General features: G+C 51.2%; 1 protein-coding gene and 1 long non-coding RNA gene across 3 annotated transcripts in view; one reads left to right on the forward strand and one right to left on the reverse strand.

The window, feature by feature from the left end:
* LOC141582669 (uncharacterized) overlaps positions 1–16546 on the reverse strand; it is a 530026-nt gene that overhangs the window by 298327 nt on the left and 215153 nt on the right. The window lies entirely within an intron of this gene.
* The window catches only part of LOC120363957 (protein TUNAR), a 48859-nt gene continuing 35475 nt past the window's right edge, over positions 3163–16546 (forward strand). Inside the window, exons 1-2 of one of the 2 annotated variants that reach the window (XM_074393571.1) lie at positions 3163–3559; positions 3831–4148. In XM_074393571.1, coding sequence (XP_074249672.1) covers positions 4137–4148 — 12 coding nt within the window. In that variant the 5' untranslated portion in view covers positions 3163–3559; positions 3831–4136. Of the gene's footprint in view, positions 3560–3702; positions 4149–16546 lie in introns of those variants that run through there. The other variant, XM_074393570.1, reaches the window with a different exon arrangement.

The raw sequence follows: 16546 nt of genomic DNA on the forward strand, positions 1-16546 counted from the left end.
TCAGGACCCCATTGTCCTTTTGAATGGCGGGAGGCGCCTCAGTCAAGCACAGCTACTAAGTCTTGGCTTGGGTGGCTGCCTGGAGGCTGGATCATCTTTTCCAGCTAGCTGCTCCGCTGTTTCACACTCACCACCCCGTGGGCCAGACTCAGCTGGTGGCCTTGCCTGCTCCTTCTGGGAGGAAACCAGCACTAACAGGAGTCATGGACTGCCCTAGCTCCCTCTCTACTTGCCTCTCTAAGGGCTCAAAAGAAGGGCAGTTCCTGCACAGTTTCAAGATGTTTCTTCCACCTGTGTCCTTCAGCATCCCTAGGACTTGCTTCATCTCTTCAACTTCTTGTCTTTCTGCCTCAGGTCTCGCTCAGCTCCTGCACACAAGGGCTGCTTGTTACCCTGCATATTCCTCCTGATTAGCTTGTTCTTGCTTCTGCCTTATCATCTGCCCAATATTTATGCATCCTTGGGGACACAACTCAGATGCCACCTCCTCTGGGCAGCCAGCTGCAGTCCCTGCAGACAGGTCTAGTCACTTTCCTCTACCCCTCCAAGAATAGTATTTGGTAACCTCTATAAGACAGAGCATATCAATTCACAACAACTGTGGGGGTCTAATGATAATAATAACTATCTTTTTATCAAGTGCTCACTTTGTTCCAGGAACTATGCTAGAGACTCATATACACATCTCATTGGCAATCCTGTCTCAAGTAGCCACTAGCTATGTTATCATTGTTCTTTTCCTTCAGCTTGGCAGACCACATAGGAAATTAGGAGCTTGGGCTTGGGGGTCAGGAAGACTGGGTTACAATTCCCCAAGCCCATCATTTGCCAGCTGCATGACTTTAGGAAACTTACATAGCCTTTTTGAGCTTGCCTTCCTAAGCAAAGATAATGGACCTACTTTACAGGGTTTCGTGAGGTTAAAACGAGCTTTCCTAAATAAAGCCCTTGGTACCTGGAGTTCCTGGCATGGGTTAAGCCCTCAATAAAAGCCCCTACGAGGACCCAGAAGACAGAGGACTTATCTAAGTCATTTTTGCATCTCTGGTGCCTAACACTATGCCTGACTTCAGTAGCTATTCCTTACAAATTTAGGGAGATATTCTGGATTGCTGAGGAACAATCCCTGTGTGGCCATAGGGATCATGGGCTTCCTCAATCCTCGCTTTCCTGTGCACTCCCCATTTCCTATTATTTGAGAAAAAAAATGAAGAATGACTATGTAATGTAAGAGTCTTCCCTGCCGCCCTTTTCTCCAGCCATATATGCACCAATAAAAGATGTATGTGCTGGCTTTTGCTATCCCCAACAACATTTTTCAAATCTCTGCAAACCCTGGATGAGACACTTCCTTGCAGGCTGCTTTGTTTCCTGGAATAGTTGGATGCCTGGAATCCAAGCTCTGAGGTTTCATTTATTGTAAGCACTGGACTCCCTGACCAAAGTAGGTGTCAAACTCTACCTGCAGATTGGGAAATTGGGGCTGGAGAAAGAGCTGGCTGCCAATTTGGCACCAAGAAATAGTCCTTCTGGAGTTTCTGGGGACCAGCTCCCAGTCTGTAACCGCCCAAAATAACTGGTTGGGAGATTCGGATGTTACTCCCAGTTTCACTGGGAAATGTTGGAATGCAACTGTCATACACAGGCTGGGATGCAAAGTGCTGTTCTCAGAAAAGTGTGGCCTTTGGACCCTGGTTTCTTGACACAGGTTTCTGTTTCGATGGACTTGCAGGGTTTTTCAACAGGAGCTACTGGCATCTCAGTAATAATAATTGGAGGACATGTCTTGTCACTAAGCCAACAAAAACCACTCAGGCTCTGGGGTTTCCCAAAGCCCCTCCTGGAGGGGCTCTTTCCTGTAGAGATGCAGGGCTGGGATGTGGGTGTTCCTGGATAGGCTTGGTTCCCCTAAATCTCTGCAGGGTCTGTCCTCTGCATCTTTCTTCCCACATCCAGACCAGAGAGGAAGACAGATAGGCCAGCTAGGGAGGGTGTGAGTTGGTCTTGTGGGTGAGGTGGCAGGCGGGTCCTATTCTGTGGCAGGTAGCCTTTCCGTAGGCAAGAGGATCTTCTGAGAAGTAGGGGCAGAAGGTTCCTTGCCCCACCCAACTGGGGAAGGGGCCCAGCAGGGAGCCCTGGAACCTGCTAACCAGGATGTCTGCGTTCTTCCCCCAGCTCTGCTTCTGAGGCACCAAGCGGATCCGGGCAATTTACCCTCCTCGTTGGTAGAGGCCATGGTGGCTGCTTGCTCTGCCCACGTTTCCCGGCACTTGCATCACTTCTCTGGACGTTGGGGCGTATTTTCCTGAGGTCCCAGAAGACCAGGAGACAGTCTGCTTAGCTTCTAGAAAACCATGTTCACATTTATGGAAGGCTTTAGGTACTAGTATTTAGCTATTACCTTTGGTGACAAAGACTCCATCTTACTGAAGACGGTAAAAACGTCCTACGTACTGCAAGCAATTGGAGGGGCCTGGATTTGAACCCAAGTCTGTGTCAGAGGTCCCAAGTCGTGAAAGCGGAAGGCGCCCCGAGGCAGGTTACAGGGCCCACAAGGCAGGCAACTGGACCTGGGGGTGGGATGGGAGGCGCCAAAGGGCGGCAGAGGTTGGGGGTGTCGTGGTTTGACCACGCTGTAACTACCTTCCGCTGCCGGGCTAGCCTCCTGTCACCTGGAAGATAGAAGGAACTGGGAGTGGGGAACGGAGCAACCTGGGCTTCCATGATGAAGAGAAAGCGCAGGAGCAAAATGTCCAGGAAGGAGGGAGGGAGACCAGAGAAAGGAGGAGGCGCGTCTTCCACCCGCGTCCCCAGATCCCCATGTACGCCACGTGGGAGGAGCGTGTCCCGCACACCCACGCGCCCACAGCCACATTCGCCACGCTCCTGCCCGGGCGGGCTCCCCACGCGCCTGTGGGTGCCAAGCCTCCACGGGCCACGTCGCCGCCACCTGCTGCTGCACCCCCACTGCGGGGACAGGAGCATCTCAGTGTCTCCCTCGGTCCCCCGCCCCGCGCAGGCCTCCCATCCTCCAGCGCCGGGCGGAGGCCACGCCTTCCCCGGGCCCCCTCCCCAAAGCAGAGAGCGAGGCGGAGGGAGGAGCTCAGCCCGCAGCCGCCAGTTCTCGCCGCACTGGAGCTTCCTCTCCCCTCCCTCCCCGCCCCTCGGCTGCCGCAGCCCCGCTAGTCGCGCGCGTCAGCGTGGGCTCCCCGGAGCGAGTCGCTAGGTAACGGTGCTGGCTCCGCAGACCCGGGGCCGGGGAAGCCCGCGCGCGTCGTCAGCAGCGGCGCCGCGGGGCAGGGGGCGCACGGACCCTCCCCTATCCGGGTCGGCGGACACCCGGCTCGCTCGCAGCCCCCGCCCAGGATGCCTTAACCCGCGCAGATCGCTGCCGCCGAGGTCCATTCTCCCCCCACCCCCCACCCGAAGAAACCCCGACGCCGCCAGCCCCTTCCTCCTTCCCCGCAGGTGCGCACTGCTCTGCGCGCAGCCCGGTGGGCGCCCGCCGCTGCAGCCGGGTGGGCGCCAGCCGCTGCGGTCGCTGTCGCGGTCGCCGCCGGTAAGCTGCGCTCTGGGGCTGGGGCAGGAAGCAGTGGGGGGCGCTCGAAGAGCAGGGCAGCTTCGGCCACCACGGCCGCGGGACCGGCCATGTGCTAAAGTTTCAGGGCCTCGGCGCCCCACTGGGCGCACAGCGCGGGGCGCGGAGGCGCGGTGGGTGGGGCAGCGCGGTCCTGCTGGCACCCGCCCGCCCCCGGCCCCCGCGGGGCGCAGCTCTGCGCGCTCTCACACTGTCTCTCTCTTTCTCTTTCCCTCCGCGCTGTCTCCCCGAGGTCCTCCCGCCGAGCCCCGGCGCGGGGCATGAGGAGCCCCCGGGTGCCGCCCAGAGACGAGCCGGCTGCGTGCACACCTCGCCAGCGGCAGACGGGGACATGAGCAGCGCGCACGGGGTCCCGCGCCCGGCGGCCAGCCCCATCCGGCGGCTGCCCGCGGGCCAACGCTGCCCGGGAGAATGAGGCAGGAGCCGGCGGCAGCCTCCTTTTTTTCCTCCTCCTCGCCTTCCTGCGGCTCCGACGCTCCGAGCCCGGGCCGGGCTGTGGCTCTGCTGCGTGCCCCGCGCGCCCCCCAACCGCCTCCGGATGCGCTTCTCGGTAAGCCAGGCCCTCCCCCTCGCGAACAAAGCCCCCTTCGCAGGGGCCAGAGGCTGCCTCTGAGTCCCTGTCCTACCCTCCTTTCCCACCCGGACCCTGGAAACCTTCGGGGCTTCGGATTGAATCCCTCATTTTCCACTGCCCGGAAACCCCGCCTGGAGGCTGAACTGCCTGGGCGCCCTGGAGACCTGGTGCTTTCCTCCGCCCTCTGGACAAAGATGTGGGCTTGACATGCAGGCGGGAGACCTGTCTGGTCTAGATAATGGCATGTGTATGCAGCTGGGTTCAGACTTAGCATTTGGGGGCAACAACTTATTTAGTGGGTGTCCAGGCCATGCCGGGCAATGTGCCTCAAAGCCGCTCTGGGAAATAGGTCCCCGTTTCTCCGTTGCCCAGATGAGGAAACTGAGGCTCCGAGAGGTTGAATGACTTAATGAAGGTCACAAGGTGAGGAAGTGGGAGACAAGGATTGGAAACCAGGGTCCTCTGCTTCCCTGTCAAACTGATCCCTTTGTAACAAACACACCTGTCTCATTTCTTCTACTAACTGCTTCCGTCTCAAGAGTCATTCCATGTGTGTGAAAATACTTGTTCCAATGAGTTTCTTCTGTTCTGATGAAATGAATTGCTGATAGCAGGCACTTTTTGTCCATCTTGCCATCACGTCGCTGCTAACCCCTAATGTGTACTGCCAAGTGTAAAGCTACTTTTTAGTTCAGGTAAGAGGCTGATACGTTTTCTTAGGTGTTCTCTTTCCTGGGATTCTGTTTTCCCAGGCCTCTTGAAGGATGGAAAGGACAGTGGTTCCTCCTTTGTGCCCAGCACATGCTAGGCCTCAGAACTGCATCCTAAACCTTTCCCTGCGGGGAGGGCTCGTCAAGGTTACCTGCTCCTGGTTTTGCAAATCTTGGAGATGGTTACTTAACCAGAGCAGGGGCTGATCCCAGATCTGTGCAGGTGCTGGCCCAGTGTTGGTTCATATTTGCCAGCCCTCAGTATCAGCAGAACTTCACACTTCTCAGCCCAAAAGAAAAGGAGTTTTAATGCAGATATGATGCCTGATGCATGCCCCAGTTCCCTGGCTTGCCACTGTTAACTGTTTGTTTAAATGCATGTAGTTTAATCCTGAAGGGGGAAACCACGTGGAATCATTTGGTCTGAGGGGCTTGTTCCATCGGTGGAGTCACAGTGTTGAGTTCAGTTGTCTACACATACATTTGTGCAGAGAAAGTCCCTTAGCAGTAAGGGGCCTCGGTGTCTCTGTTAGTAAAGAGCAAGGTTGGACTGACTGGCGCCGCAGACCCCTTTCAACTAAGTGATTCTATGAGTGAAAGAACTAGTAAGTTACAGGCCCGAGCTGGGGTGTCTTAGTCCAGCCGTTTGGACTAATGTTCTACACCGAATGGGTTGTTGATTTCCAAGAAGAAGACTTGGTATTCCAGGGAGCTGCGAGATTCAGGTTCAGCCCAAAAGAGGTGAAGCTTGAGCTGTGCTTAACAGATTATTTACTGGGCTAACACATGGTGGCTATAAAGTGTTCCAAGGTGTCAGATTGGGGTTATGGGATAAGTTAGGCATTTCAGGAGGAGAGATGGCATTAGCCCCTAAGAGCTGATGACATACAATTCATTAACAAGATGCCCAGCAGGCTAGAAAGCAGCAAGCTGGGGAGCTTTTCCTGCCCCTTCCCCGGAAAGAGTCAATCATATTTGCATAGGTAAAATGTTCCCAGCCCAAACAATTACTGCAAGTAAATAAAGTGATTTTTTCAGACTCCCCCAACTCCGTTGTTTGCTGAGTATACTAGGGATGCATAGAGCCTGCCTTTGCTTGGCTGCAGAGGGCCTGGGACAGGGAAGGTGGGCCTCAAGGATGTTCAGACCCTGAGTTAGTTTTTGGCTGTGGATTAGAGCTAAATCCATCACTTTGACCTATGGGCTGTTAATGGGGTTGTCATTGGTCTTTGCAAGATGTGGATTAATGAACCTCTTAAAGTGCTGCTGAATCCCAAATGAAACAGGCACGTCCCACCTTTTTCCCAGAAACTTGGCTCTCAGTGGGTTTTGTGACTGTTTGAAATTCACAAAACCAGAGGCTTTCATTTTCGACAGGCTCATAGGGTCTACAAAGGAAAAATAATGCATCTTGTGTGGGGATATTAATCTCCCAGCATTGTGTGTTTTCGCTTCTCATGATTAACGGGTAAGGTTTTGAATGAAAATGAATGCAGAGAAACAATTAAGTTGCTTTTGAAAATGCTAAGGTAATTATGAAATAATGATTTTTGTGTCATAGATCATACTACTCACAGCCAAAGCTGAATTACATCACAAAACATTACTCTTGTTACTGATATTTATTTTTTAATTCATTAGTCTTCTCATAATTTTTGCTTTTTTTCCTCCCAATGTGAAAATAAGCAATCAAGAATAAATTCTTCTTTTGTTGTCTAAAACCCACATTTTTTTTTCCTGTAAGATCTCTAAAGCTGAACTCTTCCCCACCATACATATAATGGCCTCATGTTAAAATATGTTTTAAGTGCCTTGGGTTTCTTTGGGAGAACGAGAGGGTTATGTATCATAAGTAAAAAATGACGAGGAGACATTTCCCTTGTTTGCTTACTATTCGAAGTTGGGGGTGAGACCATGCACTCATGATTGCAGCTGCCACACTTAGCATCATGGGGACTCACCCTGAGTGCTGTGGCGCCTCTGCATCCGTGAAGGAGGCATACCTGGACTGATCGGGGTACGGAGGAAAAGAACAGTTTCCAAAGGCCAGGAAACCTGGAATTTATTCCTGACCCAGTTCTTAATTGGCTTTGAGGCCTTGGACAAATCATTTCCATTGGCTGGGTCTGGGTTTACATATATGCAATGGGTGTATATGTTTGCATGTATATGTGCGTGTCTTATTGATACCAGACATCACCCTCCAATTTTAAGTTTGAAGAATCCTCAAAATTGGGATATAGGTGGTTATTAATAGCTCCAGAATGCTCTATACTTTCAGGTTACATAACATTTCAATTAGACATTCCTATAAGCAATAAAGAATTGGTGATTATAGAAGATGTGCTATTTATTACCGCACGTGGAGACTCCGTACTCTGAATGTGTGAAGGAAAATGGAGCTGTGATCTTAAAGGTGATTATGCTAGCTTCCCTATCAGAGTCCCCTTGCATGGTAGTGGCTCACCACAAATCTGAGAGCACTAGAATGAGCCATGACCCTCTCTAGGATCCATGCAAGAACCATTATGTAATTTGGGTCAATGGGGTAAGAAAAATATGACGTTCTATCTGTGTAGCTTTAGGGTTCAGGGGACTTGGAGATTATACCTCAATCTCAGGCTAGTCCTGGAAGGTAAGAAGAGGAAGTATGTAATTACTGTTTGCAGTTGTTTTGAAAATGGAGGGTGCTTAAGTTATAGCCTTGAACTCAGCTGAAGCTGGAAAGTGGTGAGAAAGAAGTTTGTCAATTTGGCAGTGGTATTTTTGCCAGGTTTTGCATGCAGGCACACTTGTAACATCTAAGGAAGTGTGTTGTCTGAGGTCAGGCCCCCTGGTGAAGCTGCAGTCATTTTCAGATAGAGAGGGCGTGAGAAAGGAACCACCAGCCTTAAACATTTTGTCCTTGCAACCCTGCAAAGTAGGTATTATTAACCCTGCGTTCTAGATGAGGAACCCGGGCTCAGAGAGCTGAAGTATCTTTCTCAGTCTCTAATAATTATCGAATGGCAGAACCAAGCAAGGTTTTCAGTGGACTCTGCTGGGGTTCAAATCAACCCTCACTAGCCCTCATTTCCACTGCTACTGCAGTGTGTCTGTCTGGCAATCAAATTGCGTCTTTCCTCCCCAATTTCTAGATAACCATGGCACTAAAAAAAAGCATGCAGATGATTTGACGTCAGTAACATACGGAGGTGATTTTGCTGTCAATAAACTTCTAACTTCCCCAGGACTTTTGTTAGGAGGTTAGATTTCTTTTAACTGCACGATGCCAAATGTGTCTATTTCCAAAAAGATCCCTACATAAGCCAGTATAAACCCCAAAAGGGTTAGTGCTGGTAGTTCTTTGGGAAAAGCTAAAAGAATTCCTGTGGGTCCCACATTCATCCCCCTGGGGTTCTGTGGGAGGTAAACACAAACTGACCTATGGGACGTCAGTCTGAGAAGTTGTCGTTAGGCTTTGGCTCCTAAAAAAGGGACACAATAAAAGTAACAGACGCTTTCAAAAGAACCGTTTCTCCTCCAGGATGTCCGTGAGTCAATCCTCCCCCAAACAACAGACTAGAGAAGATATTCAGAGGCGCATATGTAAGACCTTCACCGTTCACCTACAGCTCTTAGGAATTTCTAGGACTCGGGAGGAAAGGTAGGTCTCACCTAGTAGAAATGCCGTCACATCTGATGTTGGGGACGGCTTTCGGAATGTCACTCGTGAGTGTAGCTACTGCTGTTCTTCGCCGTCAGTGTGCCGAGCTGGCTCAGCATCCGCTATTCCCAGGACTGGAGATTCCGGAGTCCTGTCTATAACACGCAATTTACAAAGAGCAAAGGAAAATCCCTCAAATACTCTGCCCCCATCGCTCGGCTTTACATCCTGGTAATGATTCTCGGGCTGGGTTTCTTCGCTAGCGGCTGATGATGCTTCCATCTCTGATGCCGGTCTTGCCCGTGTCATGCGAATGACGTCTTCACCAACAGACCCCTCCTTCCATCTCCTCTGATCACTGAGCTGCTTATGTGCCAGAAGGCTTCAAGTTTCTTGATAGGTGATGAATGAGAAAAAGCAGACAGAATGAGTTACAGAGCTCTGCTGGGATTCATCTACAGTCTGTAAAATACCACAGCTCAGCAGTCAGCCCAGCTTTTTGATTTGGTAAATGAGGAAAAACAGTGCGTGTCCTCAGTGCGGCCCGTGGAGTCTGCATCTTCTGCCCCCAAACTTCGAGAGAACAGGTGCCCCGTGGCTTCAGCTTGGGGCTAGATTTCTAATATGTGTAGTTATTAAAAAGTAGAAAATGCAAGAGTAGCTTTGCAGAGTCACCAGAGGGGATAAGAAGAGAGAAGTTCATGGCCTCTGGATGTGATTATTGTGAATGGCTATCCAGGGCATGGTGGTAGAAAGCGATTTCACATCATTTCCAGCAACAAGAAGCACAGAATCGGCTCACTGAAGAAGTTTAGCTGTGTTTCTTGTTGTCTTTGTATGTGGCTTATGACAGGTGCAGATGGCACTTCATGTGGTTGAAAACCTCCACCTGCCTAAGTCCTTCCTGGTGGCTAAGAGAGGCTAGGCTGAATGCCTTGGCGGACTGGCATTTTTGAAACCTGACTCCCAAGGTCTTTGTGACGATCAATGTATTCCCAGGTGCTTCTGTTTCTTAATAATCTGTGATGAGCTGCTATATGTGCCTCATTTAACATCACCGAGCAAAAGAGCAAACACAGAATGCCCAGTATATTTTTCCTGACATGCCACATTTCTCCGCCTCTATCTGCTAATATGGTCTGGGGACCCTGATCCACTTCTTGATTCTTTTAATTCAGAAAGTGGATGATAATGACAGTCATTTTTTAATGATCAGTATTGGTAAGTCTTGTATTTTTAAATAACGTGAACGCACCTGGAGAGCATTGCATGCAAGTTTAAAATGATTTATGAATGGATACAGTTTCCTTTAACTTGCTCAGAGGGCTTTATCGCATGCTTCCAAAACAGTAAGCCCAGTTTTGCAGTGTTAAAGTCTAGAGGTAGAAGTGAAAGCCGCATCCCGTGTTCTTCCTCTGAAAAGGAGTGGAAAAATACACCCAGCTTCTCAAAGGGAATGTCGAGACTGTTCCTGTCTCAGTTTTACTGACAAGATAACATTGCTTCAGTCTGAAGAGTCTCTGTAGATGCAGCTTCTATACCAGGGCGGTTGTCCTCGGGTCTGCTTGAGGACGTCCCTGTGGCAGTTGAGAGCGGCTCTGTCTATCTGTGTAGGCATGGAGCCATCTCCTCTGCACGGCATGCCTCTCTCTGGTCCTGTCTGATTACTGGGATTCACCCCTCCTTCCCCTGCCACACACACACACCATCATTGCTTCCTCAGGCAGATGTCGGGGCAACAGTTTCACAAAGAGTTACTGAGCACTAGCTCTGGTCTGGGAATTGCTAGGCATTGAGGCTGCATTGGTGGACACAGCTGTAGTGTGTCAGAGGCTGCTACTGTTTCAGCGGGCCTGGAGTGTTACCCTCTGCTTTTTTTAAGGAGCCTGTTCAGAATCTAGAGGAACTTCGCTGTTTGCAGACTTGGAGGCATGCTGGGGCTGGTGGGGAGAACCCAGGCTGGGAGGCAGGGGGCCTTCTCTCTCCTCTCACCTGAGTGCCTAGGGCCAAGCCACACCCCCCACTCTGGCCCTTCACTGGTCTCAGGTGCAAAGATTGGGCCACTGCAGGTTTTTTCCAAGTGTGATCCAGGGACCACTTCCTTGAAAATACCAGGTGAGCTTATTACAATGCATACAGTGGACCTTGCTGCAGACTTGCTGAATAGAACCCCCAGGGATGGGGGCCCAGAATCTATATTTTTAACCTACACCCAGGTCACTGTCAGGCACAGTGAAGTTCGAGAAGCACTGGTTCTCATGGGTGGCAGATCAGTAATGCCTCTTCTTGCTCTAAAGTACCCAGAGTGTGGCACTCGCCCTCATGCCGGCCACTGTCCCCAACTTTGGCCACTGTCCCCACCTTCGGCCACTGTCCCTACCTTCATCCACTGCTGTGCTGGCCAAGCCACTCGGCTCTCTTTTCACCAGGCTTCCTGCTCCTCCTCCTCTGTGCATTACAGTTAGTTTCCCATATGGTAGCTAGAGTAGGCCTTTTAAAGGATCTCATTTCTCCTACACTGGGAGAGCTTCAGGACCCCTGTACCTCTAAGGGCAGTAGCTGGGGACCTTAAGGTGACCCTCAGGGCCCTGCACGATCTGGCCTTCCATCTCACCTCCTCTGCCACCACCTGCCCCCTTGCTTCCCTCTTTGTGCCACAGCCCTAGAACCCACCCAGCTACCAGGCATTCCCTCCGAGGAGCCACAGGACCTGGGGACTGGCAAGGCAGGGTGCCAACCCTGGTAGGTGGGGAGCAGCCCTGTGAAGCTCTGTTTTCTATCCTACCACTACGCTGAAAACCCCCGAAGCCTGATACTCCTCAGCCCACTTGGGCAAATCTGTTTCTGCGCCTGCCCACCACCATAGTAAAAGTAAATTTAGAAGCAGCTCTTTAATTTCGGGCACCGTGTTACGGGGTGACTCATCATGGGACTGCATTGTCAAAGTGGCTCGAGAACTCTATTTCAGAGGAAGTTTCTGGATCTAGACTGCATCCCCCTTGGGCTGGACTATGAACTCAGCCACTTTTGATCCCAGGGCCCTGTCATCCCTCCTCCTTCTCTTTGGACACATATTCACAAGACACCTGCTATGTCGAGCCACTGCGGTCCCCACAATATGTGTCTGTGTGGTTTTATCTCTGACTGCCGCTCTTGCTTACAGATGAAATGGTGTGGTCTGGAAAGTATTTCTCTGGCCTTTCTTTCCCCTGCCTACTGCGAAATTGCTATTTATCAATAGTAGCCCTCTTGGGGCCTAGGTTAAGCAAACTGTACTCAGAAGTATCAGTCCCTTGGCAAGGAGGAGGGAAAGACGGACCCTGTTGTGAGATCGACCACCAAGGTGAGCTGAGTGCAGAGCTGGAAGGTCTGTGGAGTCTCTCAGATCGGACACGTGCTTGACATGTGGGGCCAGCGCTTGGCTTTCTGGAGGCCACTCGGCCCAGCAGTGCATCGGGGTGAAAAAGGCCGGACAACTCCAGACCCTTTGGGGTCTAGCACTGCAGATGCTTTACCTTGAATCGTATGGAGGGAAGCATTTTCACTCTCAGCATCGGTCTTCTTTGTGATGCTTGCTTTGGACACACTGACCAAGCCTTCACTGAGAGGCCATTAGCAAAGCAGGGTGTGGAGGATGAAGGTAGAGGCGTTCCCTGCCTTTTACGGATTCAGAAACAGTTGGGGAAAACGTGTTATGTAACTACCTGTAGCTAATTTGAGAGATTGATATGCTCTGAGAAGGCAGAGATGGGAAAGATGGGTTTGGCGGGGAGAGGATGGAGGCATTTGACTTGAGCCCTGAGAGATGAGAAGGAATTTCTTGAGCAGAGATGAGTGGGAAAGGCATTCCACGTAGGAGGGCAAGTGTGAGTGGAAGCACAGCAGCTTGTCGGTTAGAGGGGACTGGTGGGTTTTAGGTCTGCAGTCAGGCTGGGGCTGCGGGGCAGAGACGAGGCTGGGTCACTCGTGCTTAGATGGGAGTGGGTCTTGAATGCTGGATTCAGGACTGTTCCACATCTTACAGGTGACAGGAAGCTGTGGGAGGGGTTTGAATGAGGGTTTGCATTAAAAAAAAATAGCTGGTAGCCCTGTTTATGACCACCCATACCCTCTATATTATAGGATAGTGAAGATGTGTGAAACACTGAAGAGGAAAATACTGTGCAGAAATGAGCATGGTTGTCCCGGGTGTAACCTCAGGCACCGTTTTTCTGATTGCGGTGTCTCTGCTTGTCTATTGACTGACCCTCTGGGCCCTGCCGCCGAGGCCCCAACTTTGCCAACCCCGCTGGGGCTCGGAAGGAAAGCGAGGTAGCTGCTGGCTTCAGCACTTGCTGCCCAGCCGTTATGGACTCTAGCCAATAGGAAATGGAGCGGGCAGTGTCCCAGCCTGATTCACCGAGCCGTGGGTCTCCCTGTGCCTCTGCAAATGCTTTCAGGCTGCTCCTGGCCTGAAAACAATGCTCCCAGACCTACATCCACAGCTGAAAGAATCCAGGGCACACTTTACCAGCCAGCTTCCCCCAGCAGTGGGCTCAGTGGGTGGGAAAGGGGGTCATGGTCTGGAATCAAAGGCTGGTGCCGCTCAGTGACCATTCGCTTTGTAATCAACATGCTCTGCAGGGCCAGTCACTTTTGCACACCTGGCTGGACAGAGGAACATGAGGAAGGGAAGAAGTGTCTTGGGCTCACAGGTGGTTATACTACCTTTGACCTTTACTTTCTTATTGCTAAGGTGGGGTGGGAGGAGAGAGAGAAGGAGGGAGAGAGAGAGATAAAGCATGTTCCACAAGCCAGGGGGCAAATTCTTAGCTGTTTTCTGTGGAGTCTGGGCCTGGCAGAGAGCCCACTTCATGACTGGCTGACTGCCAGATGGTGCCAAGGGCATGGCATCCCGGGCAGTCAGCCTCCTGGTGAAGATTGCCACCCTCTGGAGGGTTCCCCACCCCAGGGCCTGGGGAAGGAATGCAGCTGCACTCTCCATGGGTCCCATTTACAGATCAAAAAATTGAGGCCAAGAGAAGCGAAGTGGAATTGTGGCCGAGCAGGACATCAAATCGTTCTGGAGTCGGTCATGATCTTTGAGGCCGGCCAGTGCCCCGTGCCCAATGCTGGCAGCAGTCCATCTGGAAATGGACGGTTTGTCCTCACACTGCCTTGCTGCCCACCAGACATGGAGGATGAGGCTTTCTCCTTGTGCATCTGTCTTCCCTCTTCGAAGCCAGGCTCAGAGCCAGGGGGCTGGGCATGACCCCTAGATGTCTGCCCCTTTGTTTGCTTCTTGGTTTCTGAAGCTTGTATGGAAGTTTAATGCAAGCAGAGAAAGGAATTGAGTAACAAGTTATGAGAGCAAACTAGAATGGTTGTCAGGATCTGGGCAGGGAAATTGATGGGGACAAGTTCCCTGTTTGGAGCTCCAGGGCTCCTGAAATGCACCTTCAGGTCCCAGGAAAGCCTTGCATCCTGGTTCTCAGAGCTCCTAGTACACACTTAGGCACATACATCACTCAGCCCAAACCATCTTGTGAGATATCATCGCTGGCTCTGTCTCCTTCTCTCAACTGTCTGTTCCCTGGATCCTCAGTACCTGAGGTGAACCTTGCTTGGCGCCTGGAAGTTACTCCTGGCCTGTGAGTGACCGGATGGGGATGCAGTGTGGGAAGAGACTGGTGCCCTGGTCAGGCTGGCTGAGCTTTTGGGGCAGCCTGGCTCTCCAGACTGTTTCTCACCTTATCAAGCAGGTTCTCCTAGATGCATGTGAAGCTGATGACAGCTCCGCTGGCTGACTTCAAGACAGTAAAGCCTTCAGGGCTTTATTAGGCAGATCTGTAAGTACAGTTCCTGCTCATAAAATGCATCCATCACAGCCCCGTGGAACATAAAGGAATTGTTTGCAAACTTTCCCAGGTTATTACCCCCAAACTTAGTGAATATATGTATTAGATAAATAATCCTGGGAGGTCCATAAATGATTGCAGTTTTGGGCAGAACTAATCTACCTGCTGGCACGTTTCATAGGTTTCACCACCTTATTGACTCTCATTTTAATGAAAGAGGAGAGCAAAGCTATAAAAACTATCCTCATGGGTTGGGGACCCGACCAGATGATGGATATCAAAACCATGTCTGTGAGTTATATGTGGGTAATTGTTATTAAGACATTTTGAGCGTCTGACCTCAGTTCCTTTTGTTTTCCTCGGAAAGAACCTAGTACCTCCCGGATTCTGCTGCACTTGGCTGACGATGCTCTGTGCCTACAGTCCCACCGTTGAAATGGCAGTTCTTCAACAGGATTTTGGTGGCTGCCACAGTCACTTTGGGGCACGTGCACCTTTTATTGGAAGCTGTTCTCAGAATCAGATTGTGAGGCACTGGACAGACCTGGATTGAAATCTGAGCTTATGCTCAAACTCCCTGTGTGATTCCTGGACAATTTGCTTCAGCCCTTGTGAGTCCTGTTTTCTCTTCTGAAAAATGGGCATAATAACAATTAATGGTCATCTCAGCTTTTATTAATATATGCTGGATGCTTACTGGGGTGAGGACCCTGTGCAATAAGTCCTTCCCACACTCTTCCACTGAATGTGTATAACAGTTTGGTAAAGATGTCACTTTTATTATTCCCATTTCACAGACGAAGATACTGAGGCTTGGAATATTTATTAGTGCATGCAAAAACACCTCAGATAGTGGTTTTGAACAGGAGTAATCACTCATTTTGCTCAGCTAGGTGGTCTTGCCATGGGCCTCCTGTGAGGTTGCAGTCAGACCGTGGCTGGGGCTGGCATCATCTGGGAGGCTTCCTCATTCGCGTATCTGGCACCTGCGTGAGAAGAAGCGCACAGCCTGCGGCTGAGACACTCCATCGCTCTGTGGATGCTCCCTGTGACTGGGTAGCTGTACTGCCTACCTGTAGCCTAGGGCTCCATTGCCCCAGTGAGCAAGCAGTTGTAGGGGTGGGGGTGCCTGTCTGTATACCCTTTGGTGATCGAGCCTCAGAAGTCACATAGTATCACTTCTGGCGTATCGTTGGAAGCAAGTCCCTAAAGCCAGCCCATATTCGAGAGGATGGGGGCCAGTTAGACTCCATCCTTTGATGGGAGGAGTGCCAACAGATGCCAGTACATTTTGTGTCACCGAGGAGTGCTTAGGTGACTGGCACAAGGTAGGCTGCTGGAAGGCAGCAGAGTGGGGTGTCAGATCCTGAGCATGGCCCGTCACCCCTCCGAAGTGTAAAATGTTAACCACCGCAGGCTCCTGACACAGGAGCTCTGTAAGCATGTGCCCTCTCGCCTCTTCAGATGTCCTTTCTGAAGAAGGAAGCGAAGCTGTGTGCGAGTTCAGGTGCTGCTCCTCAGGTTCAGAGAGGCCTTGGTACCGCCCTTGGGGCAGACCAACTCCCTGCCCCTCCCCTGCTGTCCCTGCCTCCCTTCCCTTCACCTGGAGCCACGTTCTCACTTTGTTGGATCCTGGGCCTTTTCCTCCATAAAAAGAAAAATTAAAAATTATTTCTTAGGACTGAGCTGATGTAAAGATGAACATATTAATGTGTATATTTAAACATTTTCTCCTACCCAGAAATTCATGGTTTTCCTTCTGATTTTGGAACATTTTTGTGGGCCCTGGTTACTGTGCCTGATGCATCTGAAGGAGAAGTTGGCTTGGCTTCCCCCTCCACCCCCCATCCCCTTCTCTCCCTCCCTCTCCACCCCCCGTCACCTCCTCTCCCTCCCTCTCCACCCCCGTCACCTCCTCTCCCTCCCTCTCTACCCCCCGACTGCCTCCTCTTTCTCCTCCTCCTCTGCCTCCACTATGCACTCTTCTGCCCCAGCCACCACTTAGCAGGCTGCTGTCCTCTCTGAGGTTGTGAACTCTCAGGTTCTCTGCGTCCCAGGCAAGCCCGGTGACTGGGAGCTGACTGTTTCTGGTGACTCTGGCCTCCCTGTCTCCTGGTTCTTCACCAAGGGTAGACCTCCCTTGTGAGGAAGAACTTAAGCAGAGACTCATTTTCCCTGTAA

This window comes from Saimiri boliviensis, chromosome 2 (assembly GCF_048565385.1).
Source record: "Saimiri boliviensis isolate mSaiBol1 chromosome 2, mSaiBol1.pri, whole genome shotgun sequence".
NCBI classification, from domain to species: domain Eukaryota; kingdom Metazoa; phylum Chordata; class Mammalia; order Primates; family Cebidae; genus Saimiri; species Saimiri boliviensis.